The sequence below is a fragment of the Eubalaena glacialis genome, chromosome 2 (assembly GCF_028564815.1).
Source record: "Eubalaena glacialis isolate mEubGla1 chromosome 2, mEubGla1.1.hap2.+ XY, whole genome shotgun sequence".
NCBI classification, from domain to species: Eukaryota; Metazoa; Chordata; class Mammalia; order Artiodactyla; family Balaenidae; genus Eubalaena; species Eubalaena glacialis.
Genome location: NC_083717.1, coordinates 168445158 through 168466104, shown reverse-complemented (window position 1 = coordinate 168466104; position 20947 = coordinate 168445158). Strand labels below are relative to the sequence as shown.

Sequence of the window (20947 nt, the reverse complement as noted above, 5' to 3'; positions counted from 1 at the left end):
GCCATGGCTCTTGGAGAGTGGTGTGGGTAAGGCCAGCGGGCACTTAGCCTGGGGATTTCTGAGGAGCAGGTGGACGTCAGAGCAGGGGAAGCAGAGCACACTGGTTTCAGCTCTGCCAGAACTTGTGGATCTGAAGCCCTGAAGATAGTCCTATGTTATCTGAGCCACTGCTGCCCTCAGACTGTGCTCAAAATGGCAGCCTGTGGAGACGGCAAAGTTGTGTGTGCTTTATCACAGCTTCCCAGGGGAGGTGGAGTCCTCAGCAGGACACGTAGCACCTGTGTCTCTGAACCACGTGTTGCCCCACGAGAGCACGAGGAAAGCCTCGCCTTCATGTGAGGTGCTCCTTGTGTTACTGGAGTTCCCTGCATGGGGCCTGGCACGCAGCGTCCCCCAGCGCTGGCCGTCTGGACGGGGCTGAGTCAGTGCAGTCGTGGGAGACGAGAGTACCAACTCGAATGACCATCCCACTCCACAGCCTCTGGCGCTGGTCCTTCTCCTGTCTAGAGAATGACCCTAGAAACGTCTAGACAATCTAGAAAGCATGATGCAAGGAATGGAAAGTGAGAGGTCACAGTGAGGTGATTTGGGGAGGAAAATCAAGAAGATGCCTAGAAGGAGAATTGAAGATTCTTTGCGAAAACCCAGCTTCCCAAGTAGATTAACAAGCCATGGAAAAGAAGCGATATTAGCAGAGTCTCCGGAGCTTTAAGGGCTCCTGAGGCCAAGAACCAAAAAAGACCCCAACCCCACAGAACTTAAGGTTTCAAGCCCTGGCCAGACTGGCTTCTTTTAAGACATTTATTTAGAAAAATAACCGTTCCCTACCCCTCCTCCCTCTGTGCAACGGGACTTGGGCGTTATGCTTGACGTAGCTCTGGATCCGGCCTCCCACCCACGTGAAGGTCCAGCCCACGGTGCCGGGCGGTTGGCCACACTTCGGGAGGCCGCACACACGTCCAGCAGCTGCGTCCTGTGCTCCATCCCGGTCCAGGCCTCCGCCTCCGGGTCTCCGGGTGGAGAGGGCGCTGAGGGACGAGCGCCGCTGGCCACAGTCTGCGTGCCCCTCCCGAGGCCTGGGAGCAGCTGGGGCTGGGGGCTCCGCTCTCTCCCGCCCTCGGGGAGCTCAGGGCTGGAAGCGCGGGGAGCTGACGTGAGGCTGGTGGAAGGCGTGGGCGCTGTACACCACCTCGGGGGGCGAGGGCGCGCCGGGGGCCAGCACCGAGCACAGAGGCTCGTGGCTGCTCAGCACCGATGTGAAGTACTTCAGCTCCTCCGTGAGCTGTTTGATCTCCTTCCGCAGCGCCGCGTTCTGTTTCTCCAGGTCTTCACTCTCCTGCGAGCGGAAAGGATGGACGTTGCAGGTTAATGTCAGCGCTAGGCAAGATTGCAGGGGGGTGGGGGGGGCGTTGTGAAGCGGGAGTCTGCGTTAGATTTTCACTAGGACAGCCATGGAGAAGGGCATCGGTGACTTTTTCTGCACATGCCAGTGTGCACGTGTGCATATATATTTGTATGTGTCCTGTGTGTGGATGGGTGCATCTATAACACACGTATATTTGTGCATGTATATGCATAGCTATTAGCTTGAACCATGTGAAATTGCTGATATTTGTCTGTTTTGACCTATAAGAATGGCAGTTTCATATGGTCCCAACTGAGAGAGATGTGTGTGTGAAGGCATGTGTGAATTTGCATGTGTGCTCCTTTGTGTGCAGGTGTACATGCATAGATCTCTGTGAGTGTGTATGAGGGTTGAGAGTGGCAAGTACATGTCAAGGGAAACCGGCTGAAGGCCAGAGCCCAGCAAAATGGAAAAGAGTTTGTGAGACCATCTTAAACTAATTTCACTCTTTTATTCTCTCTGTTATACGGTGTCTTCTCCTAACGTTACCAGCATTTGCATTTAGTCTTACAAATGGAGTCCATGGTTAATTGTCTACTTCCCCCAGATTCTAGAATGTTTAGGGTCTTTCTAAATAGTAAATAGTCAAACTCCAGCACAGTGTTGGACTCCACGCCATTCTGCTCTTCCAGCAGCTTGTTCTGTAGTACTCTGGGTGTGTCCCAAGCACCTGTGCTTCCTTTTTTCCAGAAACACCTTTCCCCTGTTGCTTAAGGGAACCATCAGATACACGCTAATCAGAAAAACTCAGGGTAAAGAGCGCTGATTACTGATCACATCATTAATTAATCAACAATGACACCCTGGTAATTAGCATTTACTGGAAAACGATCCCACCTTCAGAAAACCCAGGGGAATTGCATTTCCGATGTGATTTTAAGGTTCACATTCCTTGACTCAAATAGACCTTCTGGGCTAATCATTGGTACCCACAGAGGAAGGAAAAATGGCACTGGAGATGCAAATAAATTACATTTCAGTTCAAAAAGCGACCTAATATTTGGAGTCCAGGTCTTATTTTTCTAGTTCTGTTTCACTTAGGTTAGTATTTTCCAAACTTGCTGTATCATTAGAATTAATCTGAGGGCCTGATAAACATATATTTCCAGGCCTTTCCTCAAATCTAGAGATTTGAACTCAGTGGGTTTGGGATTTTCTGTGAACTCTGGGAATCTGAAGTTTTAACAAGTGCCCCAGATTATTCTGATGATCAGGCAAGTTTGAAAACAATAGATATTAATGTTAAATATGATAATAAATTTATTTTAATTATTCAAGCACTTATTAAGTGCCTGGCCTAGAGTATGAACTCAAGTATTCGTTGACTGGCTGCCTGATGATATCAACGGCTGGACCAGAAGTTGACTCAGAATTACAGTGGGCAGTGAGCAGATGTGAGATAACTTGACATTTAAAATTTGCCTTAGATAATCCATCAGGAGCATGAGCTACAGGTTAATGAGAGCTAGTTACACTGCCAATTGCCCTAACCCATGCACCTGGGGGTTCTTTTTAAGTGGTAGAGGAGAATGTGGCCTTATCCATCAAGCCAGATTCCATCCGTTTGTACAGAACAAGTGTGAGCGTGTTCAGCCTCAGCCTGGCATTTCCTGTATGTGGCACTGAGCTAGAAAATGCGCCTAGGTCGGTACAAAGAAAACCCCCATCTCTAAAATGGGGTGGGGGAGTTGGGATACCAACAGCCATGATGCTAGAGTCAGGGGCACGGGCTGCTGCTTCTGCGGGGTGTGACCGGCTCGTTCATCTTACCATTTGGTTGTTTCCGGGCACATCCCAGAGAGAGGGCATCCCCTCTTTACCAAAAGGTAAGATAAAGCAACACATGAGACTGGGGGGTGTTGGTAAGACGGGAACTGGGGGCCGGGAGTCCTGGCCCCTTCCTCTAGCCCTTTTCCTCACCCCCTCTGAGAGTTTCCACTGGTGACAACATTTACTGTAAGTTCTGTGCTCCAAAGAGCCTGGGCAAACCCCGAGGCAGAAGGGAGGGGTGGGGTAGGCGGGCCACAGGGACCAATCGCTCCGACCTTCTCTCCGCCTAGAGGCCGGCCCAGCTTTCGGGAAGTGACAGCGGGCTCTTCCTCCCTCAGCGAGCCCTGCTGAGCTCTGGCTTTCTCCTCTCCCTCTCCCCGCCCCCCTGGGAGATCCCAGAGCGCTAGGAGAGCATTCATAACTGCCACCCGCCTCTAAGTAGAAAACAACCACCTGTGACAAGAAACTTGTCTTTACCTTGGGAAGCAAGACTGCTTCCTGCCAGGGCCCCAGAGAAACCAGTACTGCCAGCCCAGGGGACCTGCCGCCAGCCAGACACTTCGCAGAGGAAGAGTTTGACTTCGCTTGCAGAAGGAAGTGGCTGATCTGGGGTTCTCAGCCCTCCACATCCCCACCTGCCACTGCTTGGTCCACTCTGACCCTCCCTGGGGCCGTCATGCTGTGGAAGGGGCTCTCACACAGGGACAGATGGCAAAGGTGGCCATGGGAGCAGCTCTTGACCCAGAGGTACCATGATCACACCCCTCTAATTTCCCCCTAAATTCCCAGTGGGGGCTGGAAACCAAGAACTCAAGGGGAAAAGGAAAGTAATGTTTAGAAAGTAAATTTTGGCTTCTAACATGCATGCCTTCTCCTATGATGGGGGAGGGGTGAGCCTGCCCTTGGGCTTCTAAGTAACCTGCTTTTTACTTTTCGGAATTCATTTAGGCACTTCAGGCTCCTCACAGTAACCCTCTGAGGTGGCTATGCAAGGCCAGCTGTTATTATCCCTACTTTACAGATGAGGCCAACTGAGACCCTGGGACAAACCTATTGCACATACCCCCCAAAATGATTACAGGCTGGTGGCAGCAGCTGCTAGGACAAAGGGCTATAGATTCACCTCAAGACAGTTATTTTCTCAGAGGGCCAGAAACTTTGAGTGATTGATCCAAAGCCCTATAACCATGTAGGTGCAGAGCAGGGCTGGGCTCAGGGCTTCCCCATCCTCAGCCCTGTGCTCCTTTTAGCACACCCATGGCTTCTCCTGAGGGACTTGGTGACTCAGGGTCTCTGGAGGTCACTAAGATCAGTAGCCTTCCAAGAGAAAACTGGGTCTTGGTTTGGGTGATCCTTAAACACAGTACAAGAACCCTGGGTCGGTTACACTCTTCCAATCACAGAGCTGATCATCGCCTCCTGACCTGAGTTGGGAGGGAATCTCCTGTCCAGCTACTCTGTGAGAGGGTTGACTCGGGGCCAGACCTCCCCCAGATGCACAGTGAGGTCCGGAATACATGACAATGGTGGGCCCCATCAGTTAACTGTGGACAGGGGTCCTGGTCCTGGTCCTGGCTGGGTGACCCTCGGTGACTCCCTTTCCCACTCTGAGCCCCAGTTGCCTCACTTTAAAACAGGAAGACTGGACCAACACAATGATTCTCAGCCTTGGTCACACGCTGGGATCAGTGGGATCCCTGGAAAGTTTTAACAATATTGATGCCTGATTCTGATTTCATCCGTCTGGGTGCACCTGGGCATTGGGTTGTTAAGGGCTCCCCAGGGGATTCTAATGTGCAGTGAATGTTGAAAACCACAGGATTAGAAGATCTCCAAACCCTCTGCAACTCAAATATTTCAGATTTTAAATTGACTACCTGTGTATATTAGCCAACCAGAGCCTCTAACTGTTGGGAAGGGGTAGGTGTGTTGGGAGCAGAGGTACATAGACTCAATTTATATGAGCAAGATTAGTAGAAACCAAAATTTTAAAAGAATAATCCAGTTTGATTTAATAATAACTAACATTTATTGGGTGCCACCATGCGCCCAATCACATAATTACAATTATCATTATATTTAATCTTTGCAACAATCCTATGTGGTAGATAATATTATTAGCCACATTTTACAGAAGAGGAAAACCTAAGGTACAGAGAAGTTAAGTAACTTGTTCAAGGTCACACAGCTTGTCAGTTGCAGCACCAGTGCTTGAACTGAGACAGTCTGGCTTCAGAGTCTGTGCCCACCATCCTCTCCTGCCTTTGAAGTCTGTTTAAATCTTATGATATCTGGTAATTATCTCCTGTGAGGCCTCAGCCTGGTTGACTTTCCAATTTCATCTTCCCTCTTTTCCCGCCTCGCACAAATTGAGATGCCAGTGTTCACAATTCACACTCACCTGTGAGGTTACTTGATGCCACCCCTACCAGGAACCACAAGCAGCTTGGGGGTGGCTAAGGAGGAGGCTTCTGGGGGTGTGGGAACATTCTGGGAAATTCCCTAGTGGAGGGGCCAAGTAGCGGGTCACTGCAGAGCGCTTGAATGATGGGGAATCCCCAGGCGGGTCCCTTACCCACAGGGAAGCCAGTTGGGACCAAGGCTGAGGACAGGCTCTGACCCAAGGCTCTGGCAGGGACTCTCCAAGCCTTCTGAGCAGGGCTTGGTCCTCCTTCCTGCCAGTTCTGGTTTGTGTCTTGACCTTCTCCTTGAATTTTCTAATCACACTTTCCAGAAGGGTGAAAATAGTCCCTGTGTGTTTCCTCCTCGACAGAACATGCAGTCATTTATTGGTAAGGTGACCTTTTAGCTCCCACCCACACTTCAATGCGAGAGTAGTGTGTCAAGCTCATGTCCCTCACACCCAGTTATTTGTTCAGTCTCCAGCAGTTTCCAGCCCCCATCCCCCATGCAGACATAGGGTGGAGCCCAGCTTTCCCGGAGGAGTCTGTGAACTGAGAGGTAGGGCACATCCCAAGCCATAGTGAGATCTATGCCTACCTTTCCCCTGAATCCTGGGGAAATTAACTCCAACTCCTGTTCCTCACCGGATGAGAAGAGAAGAGGAATCGCTAAACCACAGGTCTTTGCACTGAATAATTCTGGAGAAATCTTCACTTTCATACCTTAAAGCTGAAGCTCCAGGGCCGTCAGCACCTCATCATCCACTGATGTTTAGCCACATCAGCCATGCCCCTCAGGCCCCTGCCTGGCTTCCTGTCTCCTGTTCTTTGGCTTTCAGGGCTATGATTTCATTGACCTCGTATGTGAGAAACACTATAGGTTGGCTCACTCAATATCTGTTCCAAACTCCCCCCTGCTTTCCTCTAGAGAGGCTGGGAAAAGAATTCCTCAATTACCCGGCTTCCCCTGCAGGTAGGTATGACCATGTGACAGAGTCTGACCAATAAGACATAAGCAGAAATGGGGGGGTTGGGTAGGGGGTAGGAAGGGAGGGGACGAGCTTCACTCCTCAGGGAAAAAGGCAAAGCTTCACCAGACAAAGGCTACCCTCCCTGGACACGGATTGATGCCTGGAGGTTCAGCAGCCATCTTGCAGCCTTGAGGATGAAAACTCATCCACATACTGAGGATGGCTGTGCAGAGAGAAAGAAGGAGCTTGGTTCTTTGACGACATCCTTGCACTATCCCTGGACTGTCTACTTCTGAACTTCTTAGTATATGAGAAAAATATAAAATACAAATGGTGACTTGTTGATGCCTCTGTTTGATAGTTTTTCTATAACCCATAGCAGAATGCAATCCTGACTGATACCTCAAGTTAGAAAGGTTATCACTAGCAAGTCCAATTTTGAAAAACAAACAACTACTAATTGCCATCAACATCAAGGTTTGAATTGCTTGTTTTGTTTTAAGCTGCCGGGCCTTTGAGACAGAGTGTCTGGGTATATACCCACAAAATTGCCCCAGATTCACTCCACACATTCTACCACATGCACCTGACAAGCTTCAAATGTCACTGCTCCCTGATTCTCAACCCTGGCTGCACACTGCAGTTGCCTGAAGAGCTTTAAAAAATCTTAATTCCTGGATTTCACCCCTGACAGGTTCCAATTTAATTGTTCCAGACTTGGTCTCAGGCATCAAGATTAAAAAAATACTTCCCAGGTGAGCTTAATGAGTGACTAGCTTGAGAATTATGTTCATAGTGGATTCCTCTTTAAAATAATATAACAATATAAATATATGCAATGTTTGATTTTGTTAAATTTATTATATCATATGTTATATATTTATATATTTTTTATTTTATTAAATAATTTTATTGTATAACATAGTATGAATAATATAAGTATAATATAAAGAACTTTAAAGAAGGAGGAGGACATTTCTAAGTCAAAAATTTTTTCTAAAAGTAAATGACTGTTCAAGGCAAAGAATCATATTTGGTGAAAATTTCAAGTAGCCCAGAATAGTTCATTCTTACGGAAAGGTGAGAGGTAGGGCACTTATTGGAATCTCATTAATGATAACTTTATCAAATTAGTTGTCCTTTAGATTGTTGAGCTCCATGAGGCCGGGAGCTATCCTTGTCTTCACTGTTTTGTCCTCAGTGACTGGGACTGTGCCTGGCACATAGTAGGTGTTCAGTAAAATCATGTTGCTTGACTGCCAACTTGGAGTCTATAATAATTTACCAAAATCTGAGACCTGCATTTGAAGGGTCTGCTGTTTGTGATGTCCATGAAATTTCCCAGGGAGTGCTTAACCAAGCATTTAAGTACTTTTATAGCTTCTACTTTTAACTCTAGGATAGTTACAAGTGAGTGTAAGATATTCATTTTTTTAAAAAAGGCCCAGTCAAACCCCTGCTTTTGTTCCCCAAACTGAAGCTATGGAGTGGGGGCAGCAGAATCACACCACTGTGAGAACCCTGCATACAGTTTCCCTGGCTTGAACTTGACCTGTCTGAACCATACCAAGCAAAGGAGACTTGACCAGTGGTGGTGAAAAGCCCAGCCAGTGAAACAGTTAGTGTTCTTTTTTTTTTTTTTGGCATGTGGGATCTTAGTTCCCCGACCGGGGATCGAACCTGTGCCCCCTGCAGTGGAAGCACGGAGCGCTAACCACTGGACCGCCAGGGAAGTCCCTTTGTGTTCTTAAAGTTCATATAAACAACTGGAAAGTAGGGCATATGTTTTCATATATGATAATACATCTGATATCTTTACCTGATTGATTTATAGGAAAACGCCAGCCTCTCTGCATTAAGCAAACAAATAAATAAGTCTTCTCTCCAATGCAAAACAGACAAAAAATGCACTATTGCTTTGTTTTTACATTTGCTCTCTCATTAACTCTCAAACAGCCCAGTGAGGTGTAATTGCTTCCCATTTTGTAGATCAGAATTTAGCTTCAGATATATCTGCCCCCACTCTGTCCCCACTGAATTTGAATTCATTCTGTTGACCCTCCACCCACCACCCACCCCCAGTCTGGTTCCTGCTCCCTGCAGCACAATGGCCTTTGTTCCTGAGCTCCTCCTCATGCTCTCATAGTCCCGGGCCCCACAAGGCATCTTTCTGACCCTGACAGGCCCCTCACAGTTTGGCCTGAAGTCTCTGCAAGAGAACATCCTTTCCCCAGATCTTCCCAGGCTCCTTCTCTTGACTCATATTTGATCTCAAATGTCAGGGCCTCGGAAAGACCTTCCTTTATCACTGTCCCCATCCCTGTCCCTGAGTCACTGTCAATATTGCACTATTTGGTTTTCTTCGAAGCCCTCTTCCCTTTGCGTGATTAGTGAAATAACAAATAACGATTGGTCAGTTGATTTTCCAGTCTGACTTCTGGTTGAACGTAAGGTCCCTGAAATCAGGGACTTAGTCTGTCTTGTCCCAGCTGAATTCTCAGCGCCTAGAAAAAATGCCCGTAGGAGGCATTTCATATATACTTGTACAGCAGAATGAATCATTTCTGCTGACGTGAGCTCTAGTACTAGGATTATGGCCTTTGCTTTTGTCATTTTCTGGACCTCCCCAAACTCTTAGCAATAAGGCACAGTCTTGTGCCAGCTGAGTACCTGGAAAATATGTTAGTTACAGGGTTATCTAGTGCAGGAAATTGCATTTTGGTACCAGGAATCTAGCCCCCTCTGCTTGGCTCTGAAATTTATTACTACTCTTGAATTTTCCTAAGAGCTTTAGGTCACCCTCCTTGGTTCCCCTAAATCTAGCATGACCAGATGTTTACTGGGACAGTCCCAGTTCATAGCTATCGTCCTAGTGTAATTTTTACTAGGGCCTCTTTTCACTCAAAAATGTTCCTATTTGGATGATAAATTATAAGATCTCCTACCAAAGCCTGTCCCCCAAATTCTAACTCAATGATACCCTCTCTGCTCTCATCCTCGATTTCTACCAGAATTCACTCAGCGCTCTATTTGATCTTTTTTTATGTTTTTAAATAAAAAATATACAGTATAACTAAAGATATTTTTTAAAAAGTATACCCACCCATGATCCCAGTCCTCTAAACGTGACTCTTTTCATTTGTATATGTTGCCATCTTGTCCTTTTTAACAAACATGGATACTTAGTTTTATAAAATCTCAGAGTACATATACAATTTGTATTTTCCTTTTTGTCATAATTTTGTCATACTTAAAAAATCACCATAATTATTCTTTTAATGGTGACATCAACAAATAGATGATCCACAATTTACTTAACATGGCTTTCTAATGCTGGACATTTTGGCTGCTGTTATAAATAATGCTGCAGTGAACATCTTCCAGTTCATGTAAGTATTGCTGTAAAAGGGTTATGTAATATATACAATGTCATCGGCAGTGAATGTATATATTAATTTTACTACAACTTCGTTGGGATTTAGGTGTTGTAATTTTAAATAATTTATTTTGCCAACTAACTTTTTGAAGGTTTTTTAATTTCATTTTAATGTTACAAGTTATCAATTACCAAGAAGTAAGATTTCTGCATGTCTATTCCCTAGTACAGCATTCTCAACCAAGGACAATTTTGCCCCCCAAGGGAACATTTGGGAAGATTTAGAAATATTTTTGATTTTCACAACTAGAGGGGTGAGGTGGTGCTACTGGCATCTAGTGGGTAGATTTTACATTTAACAGTGCAGGGGGCCAACCCCCTCCCACATACACAACAAAGAGTTGTCCAACTCAGAGTGTCAATATTGCTGAGGTTGAGAAATCCATAGTGTATATTGTTTGCACAATCAGAATAGAAAATTGGGTTATTTTCATTTTGGTAGGAAAAAATGTTACGTAAGCTTTCTGTTCATAGCCTTTGTCCACTTATCTATTGGAGTCTTGATGTTTTTCTTAAAAAGAATGTTCTTTCTATAGTATAAATATTAAATCAAGGGGACTTCCCTGGCGGTCCAGTGGTTAAGACTTCGACTTCCAGTGCGAGGGGGAGCGGGTTCAATCCCTGGTCGGGGAGCTAAGATCCCACATGCCTCACGGCCAAAAAACCAAAACATAAAACAGAAGCAATACTGTAACAAATTCAATAAAGACTTTAAAAATGGTCCACATCAAAAAAAAATCTTTAAAAAAGAAAATATTAAATCTGAATTTATTTAATTTGACACAAATATTTCCCCCAATATGTCATTGTCCTTTTGATTTTGGATTACAACTTTAAGACCTTTTTTAAATAAAGGAACATTTAAACTTAGCCCCTCTCAGCCTGGGACTCTCTGCCTTTTTCGTCTCTTGCTGTGTGCTTGGGTTTTGTTGCTGAAGAGTGCCTAGGCCGTTTACGTGTCCTAGTTAATGGCCTACTTCTTGGCTTACCCTTTGCAAAAGGACATGTGAGGGCAACACCATCTGCCGAGCAAAGTCCTGTTCAGCAAAGTGGCACGAAAACAAAAGCAAGAGGTGGGAAGGCAAGAGGTTTGGGTTCTTGGGTGTCCTTAAGGAAGACATCAGTGCCCTCACTGGTAACACAGCAGCGTGACCTAGAGTATCTCTGAGTTTCCTTTTAATTCTGTGATTCCATCAAGAATGGGGTATGACTATAGTTATCGTTATTCCCTCCACAAGCTACCATGTGGACCCATGGCAGGATCCTCTACAGACACCCCACAATCTGAAGGGGACTTTGTCCTGTGGAACCAATCTATGGAACCCCTTAGGACGCAGAGGGCCAGACCTAGTCCTACAGAGGAGACTAAGGAAAACCCCAGAGTAGCTTGGGGTTTAGAGAGACTCCCTCATCCTTTCCAAGAGAAAGTAGTCTGGTAGCTGCTGAGAACAGCTTCATGAAGACTTCAGCTGAATGGGTGCCATCAATTTCTGACCTGGGACATGTAATCCCATTTAGACAGAAATTCCTTATAATGCCAAGACTGGTGAGAAGCTGGCCTCCTTTCAAACATGCCTCCCGACCATAACCATACTGACCCATTGTCAGTAGGACAAGCAGTTAGGGCTGGTGAATTCCTTAGTGTGTTTTTCCTTCCCAAATGAGAATAGTCTAATTTTTTATTCTGATTTTTAAAATGGTACACATTCATCATAATGAAAAGAATTACAGAAAAGTACCAGGAGTAAGGTGAGCTATTCAAAACTCAACCACTCAGAAATAACCATTATTATCATTTTGGAGAATATTCTTCCAGACATCTCCTTATGCATGCAAACATGCCCCCCAAACCACAAATTTTACATCAACGGCATTATACTCTGCATACTCTTTGTCACTTGCTTTTTCTCTCAATGCTATGTCATTGACATCTTTCTGTGCTGATAAATACAGATCCACTTAGTCATTTTTATTGCCAACATAAAATTCTAGTATATGAATGTGTCGTAATATACTTAATCTCCAGTAGTTGGGTATATGTCCAATTTTATAGTATTGATAAAGTGTTTACTGTTCACAAATAATGATGAATTGAGCATCTTTGTGCATCATTGTTTCTTCAAATTCCTGTAAGTGGAATTGCTGCACCAAAGAGCAAGATGTTAATATTTATTGCTACACAGCTTTATTTAAAAATGGTCTCAATGGCTATATCAATCTATTGCTTAGAGACATCATTAATTTCTCGACTAGGCCTAATGATGGAGGAGGAAAAGTGTCAACTTTGGAGGATGTTGCTTAAAGAACAAGAGAAAAAAATTCAGGAAGAGATTCAAGGAGGATCAGTTAGGGAAGATGAATACATCTTCATGCGAGTCCAAAGGAAGAGGCTGTGTTGCCTAGTGGTTAGGAAGATGGGCTCTTCAGTCAGACAGACCTAGTTACAAGATGTATGACCTCAGACAAGTTACTTAACCTAATACAATTAATATGTTTTTAATAAAAAGAAGTTCATAGCAATAGCGGCCCAAGAGAAATGGCTCTTTTCCACAGAAAGTTCACTGATTTTACACTGAACTTCTTTAGGGTGGAACTAGCTAGAACATACTTTCTAGTTTTCATTTTGTTTTATTTTATATTATTTTACCTGTGATTTCTCTATGCCAATAAATCTTACAGCATGGTCTCCCAGAGAGAGAAAAAAACTGACGGAATGAAAAAGGACCATGAACAGGCAGGCTTCTCTCCCAGGCCTTCCCAGAAAACCAAGAACAACAGTGTCTCCTTCTAAGGAGGCCCAGGAAGTTAACATCTTTGCTGAGCTTCGTTTCCTCCATTACTCAATTTTCCTCCAATTGTAAATACCTTATTTCTCACAGCATCAGCTTAATTTCAGGCATAATTTACACTCATGATGTTTGTTATATATGGCATTAAAGATCTACCCTGGAACCTGTAAATCTTTTTCGTTTTTTAAACTAATGTGAGACTCCTTCAGGAGCCAGCCCCAGGCAAGCACCTGTCCCACCCCCATCTAAGTACCTGAAGTTCCAGCTTCCAGATCTGGCACTGTTACTGTACTTTTCTTCCAGTTCCATCCTCAAGGCCAGATCTGACTTGTCAACATCACAGCTCTGGGCTAATATTACTGTCTGCCCACCACCCCCTCTACTTTTAGCCTTTTCATGAACAAAGCTTCTCAACTGATCTCAACTTTCTTTCCCACTAACCTGGGACACAGACTCAAAATCCTTCCTGCTCCAAGGCACCAGAGATATCCTACAATTACCAGGATAACCACGCAAATGAAACTGGTCTGTCATCTCTTACTAGCGCTGGAGACCTTAGGATTACTCATTACAAATCCCAGCTGACAGTTGGTTGTCCCAAAGGACTGAGATATTTATGTAGGATGTTCAAGGTATAAAATGTCACAGTGGAAGACTATTCAATGTTTGAAATCAAATTAGAAAAGAAATCATCCTAATGCATATGTAATAATGATCGATATTGGGAATTTAAATATCTACATTATAAAAATAAAAGCACATAATAAAAACATCCAAACTATATAAAAAGGTAAAAAAAAAAGCAAAGTATCTCTCTCCTGCTTTAGACCTTTTGTCCTACTTTTCAGAACTATATATCGCTAGCAATTTTGTGGGGAAACCTATTTGAAAATTTTAAAGTTTATACACATATGCACATATATGTTTTTCTTTTTATTAAAAATATGCATGGGAGAAAACTATACACCATACTCATACTTTTTCACTTAAGAGTATAGAGGCTTGATAATCTTTTCAGATTAGCACATCTGGATATAACTCGTTATTTTAACACCTTCGTGGTATCCACTGAATGAACAAACGATAGTTTATTTGAGTCCCTTACTGATGAATATTTAGCTTGTTTCCAGTCTTTGCTATGACAAACAATGCAGCAATGGTTATCTTCACATGTACATAATTGTGAAATCTGTGGGTATGTTTCTAAACAGACACCTAGATGTAAAATTGCCGAGTTACAGTGTATGTGCACTTGTAATTTGGATGGACATGGTCAAATTGCTCTCTAACGGAACTGTACCCACTTAGACTTCTAGTAGTGTGTGGTGGTACCAGCTTATCCATCACCTTGGCAACATGGTGTATTAGCAACATTTTTTGTCTTTGCCAATCTGGCAGGGGATCTAACTGTTGCTTTGTCATTTCCCTAACTAAGTAAGGTCTAGCACCTTTTCCATATTTATTTGCCATTTATTTCTCTCTTTCTGTAAATTGCCTATTCCTAATTATCGCTCATTTTTTCTTTTGGGTTGTTGATCGCTTCCTTATTCATAAGAGTTCTCATATATTAAGCAAATATGCCCTTTTTTGGTCATACGTGTTGCAGGTATTTTTCCCAGTCTTCACTTGCCTTTGATTTTGCATATTAGGTACTTTGAGCTGTATAGACACTTTCACTTTTTATGTATAAAGGTAATGTATATCAATCTTTCCCTTTATGGCTTCAGGGTTTTGCATTTTATCTGGAAAAGACTTCATTCCAAGATAAATATTTTTAATGCTAATTTTTTCAAATTTCTTTAATCTTTTCCCACATTTAATCTATGTGTGTGTTGTATAAGAAATGAAGACTCTACTTTTTTTTTTTTTTTCTTCAAATGACTAGCCAGTTGTCCCAACACTATTTATTGAATAATTCATCTTTCTCTCTCTGGTTTGAAATGCCATCCTAGACATTTTGCATCTGTACTTGTGTCTTAGGAACTGACATATGTATTGGGGTCTTAAATTTGAGCTTGCTTGTGGGTCTATTTCTGTGTTCTATTCTGTCCAATGTTTTGTCTTTTCCACACTGCTTTGAAATCTATATTTGTAATTCACTTTAGTATCTTATTCAGCTAATCGTCTCTAATTACCCTCCTTCTTTAGAATTTTCCTGGAAACTCTCACATGGTTATTTTTCTCCAGGTACTTAGAATAGCTAATTTCGTTTTCCTCCAATACCCAGAAAATCCTAGTTTATTCAGATCATATTAAATTAATTCAATTTCTAAATTAACTTAAGGAAAATTGCTATCTTTACATAAGGTATATCTTTCCATTTATTTGAGTGTTTTTTAATCACTTAGAATAATTTTGAAGTTTAAAAAATTAAACACTGCATGTTTTTTGTTAAATTTATTCCTTCCTTCCATTTGCTGTTCTTGGTATTATAAACAGAATCTTTCTTCCTATTAAATTTTCTAGTCTAATTTGCCTAGGAAAAGTTATTACTTTTTGTGTTAACTTTGAAAGCTGACTGGATTCCTATTATTTTTCATAGTTCTTCAGCTGATTATCTTGGATCCACTTATTAGCTACTAATATCTTTTGAAAGTGAACGGGTCAAGATATGACTTTCTCCTTTTTAATCAATGCCTTTACTATGCCTAATGGACTCTATAGTTGACTGCGGGAGAAAAGGAACTGAGTGTGATGAGTGCTGTTCGAGACACCAACCAAAAGAGAATTAAAACAGAATGTGGGAGAATTCCTGGTGGTCCAGTGGTTAGGACTCCTCACTTCCACTGCAGGGGTCATGGGTTCGATCCCTGGTCCGGGAACTAAGAAATCAGATGGGCTAAATCTTCTGGTTCTAACTCTTGTCTTGCAAAGAGAGACAGATGAGTTAGTGTTGAAAACCTTGCCACAGCAAAGAAACATACATGTCACCCTCACTGATACGTCCCCAAGGGGTTGAAGGAAGACCAGGGGGTTGAATTTCCAGGGAGACAGTGGCGCAGCTCGAGATAAGGAAGACTCCTCTACTCCTGTTAGGAGGCAGGGGGCTCTCTATCACTAGAAGTGACCAGGCATACACTGGGGACCATTTCCGGAGGGTGTTGTAGAAAGTCTCAAGCATAAAACGTGTGTCTGAACTTTCCAGCCTTTAAGAAATCTTTCAGCCCTGAGATCCTGTGATGTATATATAAGTATAAATTCATATACATAAAATCTTAGTTGTGATTATCTTGTTTTTCTAATAATAACTATTATTAATATTACTCTTATTATCCTCAAAATTTTTGAATATTTATGATATGTCAGTGACTGATGCTTGAGCTCTTTATATGCACTATCTCTATGAGGTAGGTAGTTACTGTCCCATTTTCCTAATAAGAAAACTGAGTCTAAGGGAGGTTAAGAACATCTCTAAGGTCTAAGGTGGGTCATACGGATAACAAATGGCAGAGCTGGGATTCAAACCATGTCCTTATGACTGCAGCACTGCTGAGCTATACTTAGTTTCCAGGGTTTTTTTTTTTTTAATATTACAAACTTATAAAGCTTATAGTATATTTCCAGTCTTGGGACATTGTCTACTTATACAAAAAGGTAGGTTTTATCCTTACTAATTTCTATTTATTTGTTCATTTGCTTGCTCCAAAGAATATTGAATTAGAATCAGACTGTGATGGAGACAAGTGAGTGATCATAGATTTTCAAGCTTAAAATAGTAAACTGGAGTGTTGTGAGCCCCTAAGCCATAATGAAATCATGGAGAACATATAAGAAGCAGGGCCACCACCAACTTAACATTTAGACTGCTGATCACAGTTATCAAAGAGAAGAACAGACTTGGTGTTCATTCATTCTTTCTTTCAATTCAACAAATACTCATGAACATAAAACTACATTAGTATGCAATGGAAGACATGTTGAATACGTTTCAAATAAAACACGAGCATCCAATCAGAGATCTTGGTGCAGCCTGCTCTCTACTTCCTTACGAAGCTAAAAGCAGCATCTTTTTACCTAAAACTACATCTTACTTTTTCTTGATAGGAATAAAACAACTATTCTTTAACTGGCCAGTTACCAGGCTAATCTTTCAAATAACCATAAGCATATTCATTTTTGGTGTCAATTGCCCTTTTTACCATTGGAATGAATTACTGGGATGCCAGAGGTTTGGGAATGGCTCAGGAGGAGGGAAGAGAAGGCAGAGGTGTCAGAGGAAGGGCTGAAGGGATGGAAGAGGAAGGAGCCAGTGAAATAAGAGCTGGTCGAACAGGGAGCAAATTAAGGGTCAGAGCGAAGAGAGAAGAGGTGGTAAGGTGTGGGAGATGAGGAGGAAGCTTTGCTTTATGAAGCACACAGCCAGAATTTAGAAACACTGACCAGGATCTTGGGCTGCTGGTGGAGATGCAGTTCAGATCACCCAAGGCCCCTGCTCAAGCCAGGGATCAGGGCTTCCCTAGAAAGTGTGAGACTGGAGGCAACTCAACCAGGATGGTGACCATCCCAGATACGTGCACCTGAAACTGTATCTTTCACAGACCCCTTGGGATATCATCAAAATAGAAATTTCGAAATCAAACCTTAATAATGTTCAGAAAAGAGGTATGGGGTGCAGCACCCTGTGGACCTCCTTGTCCCAAATGCAGACCTCAGGGTGGCTGCCCAACTGGCCTCCCAGGGGATGGGACTATATGTGTTCCTAGCACTGTGGGACAATGGGCTCCTCAACACTTTCTACATTCCTCCCAAAGGCAGTCCTGCCTTCTGCTCTCTGGGTTCATGAGGGATGGAGCTGTCTCAGGCTACCCCGTCTCTGGCAGGTGGCTGCCTTCCACCAGCCTCTGGGCTGCCCACACTCAGCTCCTTTACTCCTCGTGCCCTCTTGGCGCTCATTTCTCTTTCAGCCTTCTGGTCCATCCCCTGTTATGGAATCTTCTCAATGCACTCACAGGAGAGCCTCCTCTCCCCACCTCACCTGCATCCCTCCACCGACTCCCCCACATACACATCCCCACGCAGGCAGACTCAAAGCTATGGTCCAGGAGTCCACAGGCGGTGGGGAGCAAAGCCTACGGCTCAAGAGGGTGAAGAAAGGTCTGAACACTCACCAGATGGAGGGTGTCAGCTTTCTGTGTCTGCCTCTGCCGGCTCTTCTGGGCAGCAATGCGATTTTTCTCCCTTCTCTGAACTTTTCTCACATCATCAGATGAGTCCTGGGAAGCAGAGAATGATGAGAATTAGGGGAGTCTAACCCTCTCTTCTGAGTGGAGGCAGGCTCTCATGGTGTTTGATATCCGGCTGTCCACCCTTCCATTTCTTCATCTTTACTTGCCCGTCCACCCCCCTATTTACCAAAAGGCTGAACCCAAAAGGGAACTTTTCTCCACACTCTGTTACACTCTCTTAGGTCTCTATAACTTTGGCCAAAAGATACAGGAAGAGGGCAAAAGAGCTTGAGAACTCAATAGGGCTGTATTTGGAAAAAGATGGTTAAGGCGATGAAGTGTATTTTATCACTTCTCCTCTTCAGGTCTGCTCCACCCTCACCCTCTCACTTTTGGCCTAGAACCTTCTTGCTATTTTTTTTTTTTCCAAAACTCTGTTAAGTACCTACTATGTGCTAGCTTCTGTGCAAGTGCTTTTTCTCAGAGGTGCTCTTGTTGAATTCCCCAATTCTGTGAAGTTGATACCCTTATTTCCATCTTATATGTGGGGGAAACTGAGGCTCAAAGAGCTTGCCCAAGAGCTCACAGTAATCTGAGAGTTACCTCTTCCAATGCTAAGTCTGATGCCTTTCCAAGCCACCCACGCCCCTGCCACCACTACCTTCCTGGTTTGTACCCCTTGTGTCTTCTGCTGTGCCCCTGGACTGAGGTCCCCATCCCACATCCGCCTCTTCTTCCCCTGCTTTCCCTTCATTATGATCAGTGACCTTGATATCCCCCATGGCCCTGAGCACAATGCCTAGTACAGACTGGAGACCAAGAACAGTTTTCATGGTGGAGATTACCTGGCCGTGGCAGATAGTGGATGGGTGCTTAGGAGGACACAGGGAACTTTGGGTGTTCTCTAAGTGCACCCCACAGATGGGCATGTGCTCTACTTGGGCAGAGAGGTTAGCTCCGGCTTTCCCCCAGATGCTGCAGGGTAGGTGGAGGAATCTGAGTGAAACCCTTCTGTACCTTCTGCCCTGTCCCCTCTCACGTCCCCACAGGCTAGAGGGACACAGTTCCTTGGGCAAGACTCTGCCCACCAAGCATATGTCTCACCAATGTGCCCAATACTTCCAGGCCATTGCAGTCGGAGGGCATTTGGTTAGATAGGAAGGAAGTGCTCTTTCTCTAAGGGGGATGGGGAACGAGGTTACCATGAAAGCCGTGAGTAATTTCCTTCCTAAGAAGAGTACAAACTTCCAGGCAGTCTGAACCCCTCTGATACCATCTTGAGCAGAGGACTGGATTGTTTGTCCTCTAGAGGTCTCCACTAGGACTTCTTCCTACCTGCTGCTCTCCTGTTAGATATTGATGACAGAAGCTGTAGTATATGTTTACATACTGTTATTTGGGCTGCAGCATTTTGAAAGCCCTCTTGGATATCCATGCTAACGAAAGAATGCAGTTTTTAAACCACAAAGTTGGATAAGGAATTGTCCCCCACTGATGTATTAGATGAGAAGGAAGAGGGCTTCCTATCGAGAGCGCTGTCGAGGGATGTGGTGAGGAGAAAGCCCCAGGAGCTGCAAGGCAGCCAGGGTACCCCCGTTTTTGTTTTCTTCTTTTTGGCAACCCTCAAGCTGAAAACTTTTGAGTTGGAAGTCACAACCTAGACTCCCAATGCTCCCAGAATCTCCACCTTCATCTCTCTGGTTTCCCCAGAGCTGAGCTGAGCTACTAAGGAATGTCTCCAAGTCCCCAGAACCATCTCCTGATTCATTTCCTTCCTCCCCCAGCCCTCTCTCCGCCACCTGTGCTAGCAGCAGTAGCCATACCCAGGAGGTAAGATAGATCCTCGGAGCTGGCACGGGGTCCTCCTCCTTCCAACCTGCTCTTCTGCCCCCTTTTACTTTACCCCCATCCCTTTCCTCTCTTGTCCTGCGGGCTGTCTCCTGGGCAACCATCTAGCATTCAGGGTGTGCGTGCCCGGAGCCCGCGTTAAGACTCCTCCTCTCATTTTGCTACTGCCTTGGAGAGAGGTAGACTCTTTCCTCTAAGAGACCAGAGTTCTTTGGTGTTCATTCTCCTCTTGGCTTCCTCGAAAGCTTCATGGGGTGGGACCCCAGGTGAGGTGGAGGCGATGCGCACCATCGGGGGATGAGGAGGGCGTAATTTGGCAGGATGGGCGGAAGGATGAGGGTCTCCGCCGAGATGCACAGCTTCACTGCAGATCCTGTGTCTTAAGTCTAACAGAGGGCTCCTGCCACCAGCCATCTCCTGGCCTCTCGGCTCCCGGGGCAGGCTGAGGCAGCCCGGCCCTCTCCCCGCCCTTCCCCGGAGAATCAGAAGGCAGGAGGAGGGGAAGGCAGGACCCTACCTGTTTGCTGGGGGGCGGAGAGCGGCTGAAGCTGGAGTCGCTGCTGTCGGAGCTGTGAGGCATGGCCGCAGTCTTCCGGGCTCTCCACGCAGCCCCTCGCGCCTCTGGGTTCTCCTGTCCCCAGCCGGCCTCCCTTCCTGACTGCTCCCGGGCCACCAGCCCACCCCCCCTCCGCAGGGCCCTCCTCTGCCCGCCTTGCAGCCACCTCTGACCCCGGCGTCCTTCTCACTCTGGGGTGCAGAGGCTCTGCTCCCCACAGGGACATGTCGCTTGCTTTGGGGCTTGCGCCCTCTCTCTCTCTCTTGTGGTTTCTGGTAACTCGCGCTGGAAGTCACATGGGCGGAAACTTAAACAAGTTAGAAGTTAACTTGAGAGAAAATACATATCTGGGAAAAGACCCACAGAATTATGTGAAAGAAAGAAAAAAAAAAAAAAAAACACAAAACCCCAGATACCTTTCGACAGTTTGAAAGACAGAACAGCTCTCTTCAATTGATGAAGATAAAAGAGAAAAACAGCCCAGGGAGGGAAAAACCCCAGCCAGAATTAGCAGGTCTGTCTTCTGTCAACATGGGCAGAAAGGAGAGGACAGCAAGGAAAGAGTTTCCATTGTCACCGGACTTGATTTTTAAACCAAAATAAAG

The 20947-nt window shown here is 44.6% G+C and overlaps 1 protein-coding gene across 1 annotated transcript; it reads right to left on the bottom strand.

The window, feature by feature from the left end:
• Positions 1 to 861: 861 nt before the first annotated feature.
• On the bottom strand, positions 862 to 20439 carry BATF (basic leucine zipper ATF-like transcription factor). Its single transcript, XM_061182747.1, has 3 exons — positions 20304 to 20439; positions 17882 to 17986; positions 862 to 1336 (listed from the first exon to the last, which is right to left on the bottom strand). The coding sequence occupies exons 1-3, from the start codon at positions 20364 to 20366 to the stop codon at positions 1127 to 1129; spliced, it is 378 nt and encodes a 125-aa protein (XP_061038730.1). The 5' UTR covers positions 20367 to 20439; the 3' UTR covers positions 862 to 1126.
• Between the last annotated feature and the right edge of the window lie 508 nt (positions 20440 to 20947).

What these genes read in the sequence shown, in the direction of transcription:
- BATF (XM_061182747.1), bottom strand. Translation starts at nt 20,366, where the DNA reads ATGCCTCACAGCTCCGACAGCAGCGACTCCAGCTTCAGCCGCTCTCCG. An exon ending in CTCCGCCCCCCAGCAAACAG is followed by an intron (nt 17,987 to 20,303) that starts GTAGGGTCCTGC and finishes TCTGCTTCCCAG; the next exon opens with GACTCATCTGATGATGTGAG. An exon ending in AAGCTGACACCCTCCATCTG is followed by an intron (nt 1,337 to 17,881) that starts GTGAGTGTTCAG and finishes TTCCGCTCGCAG; the next exon opens with GAGAGTGAAGACCTGGAGAA.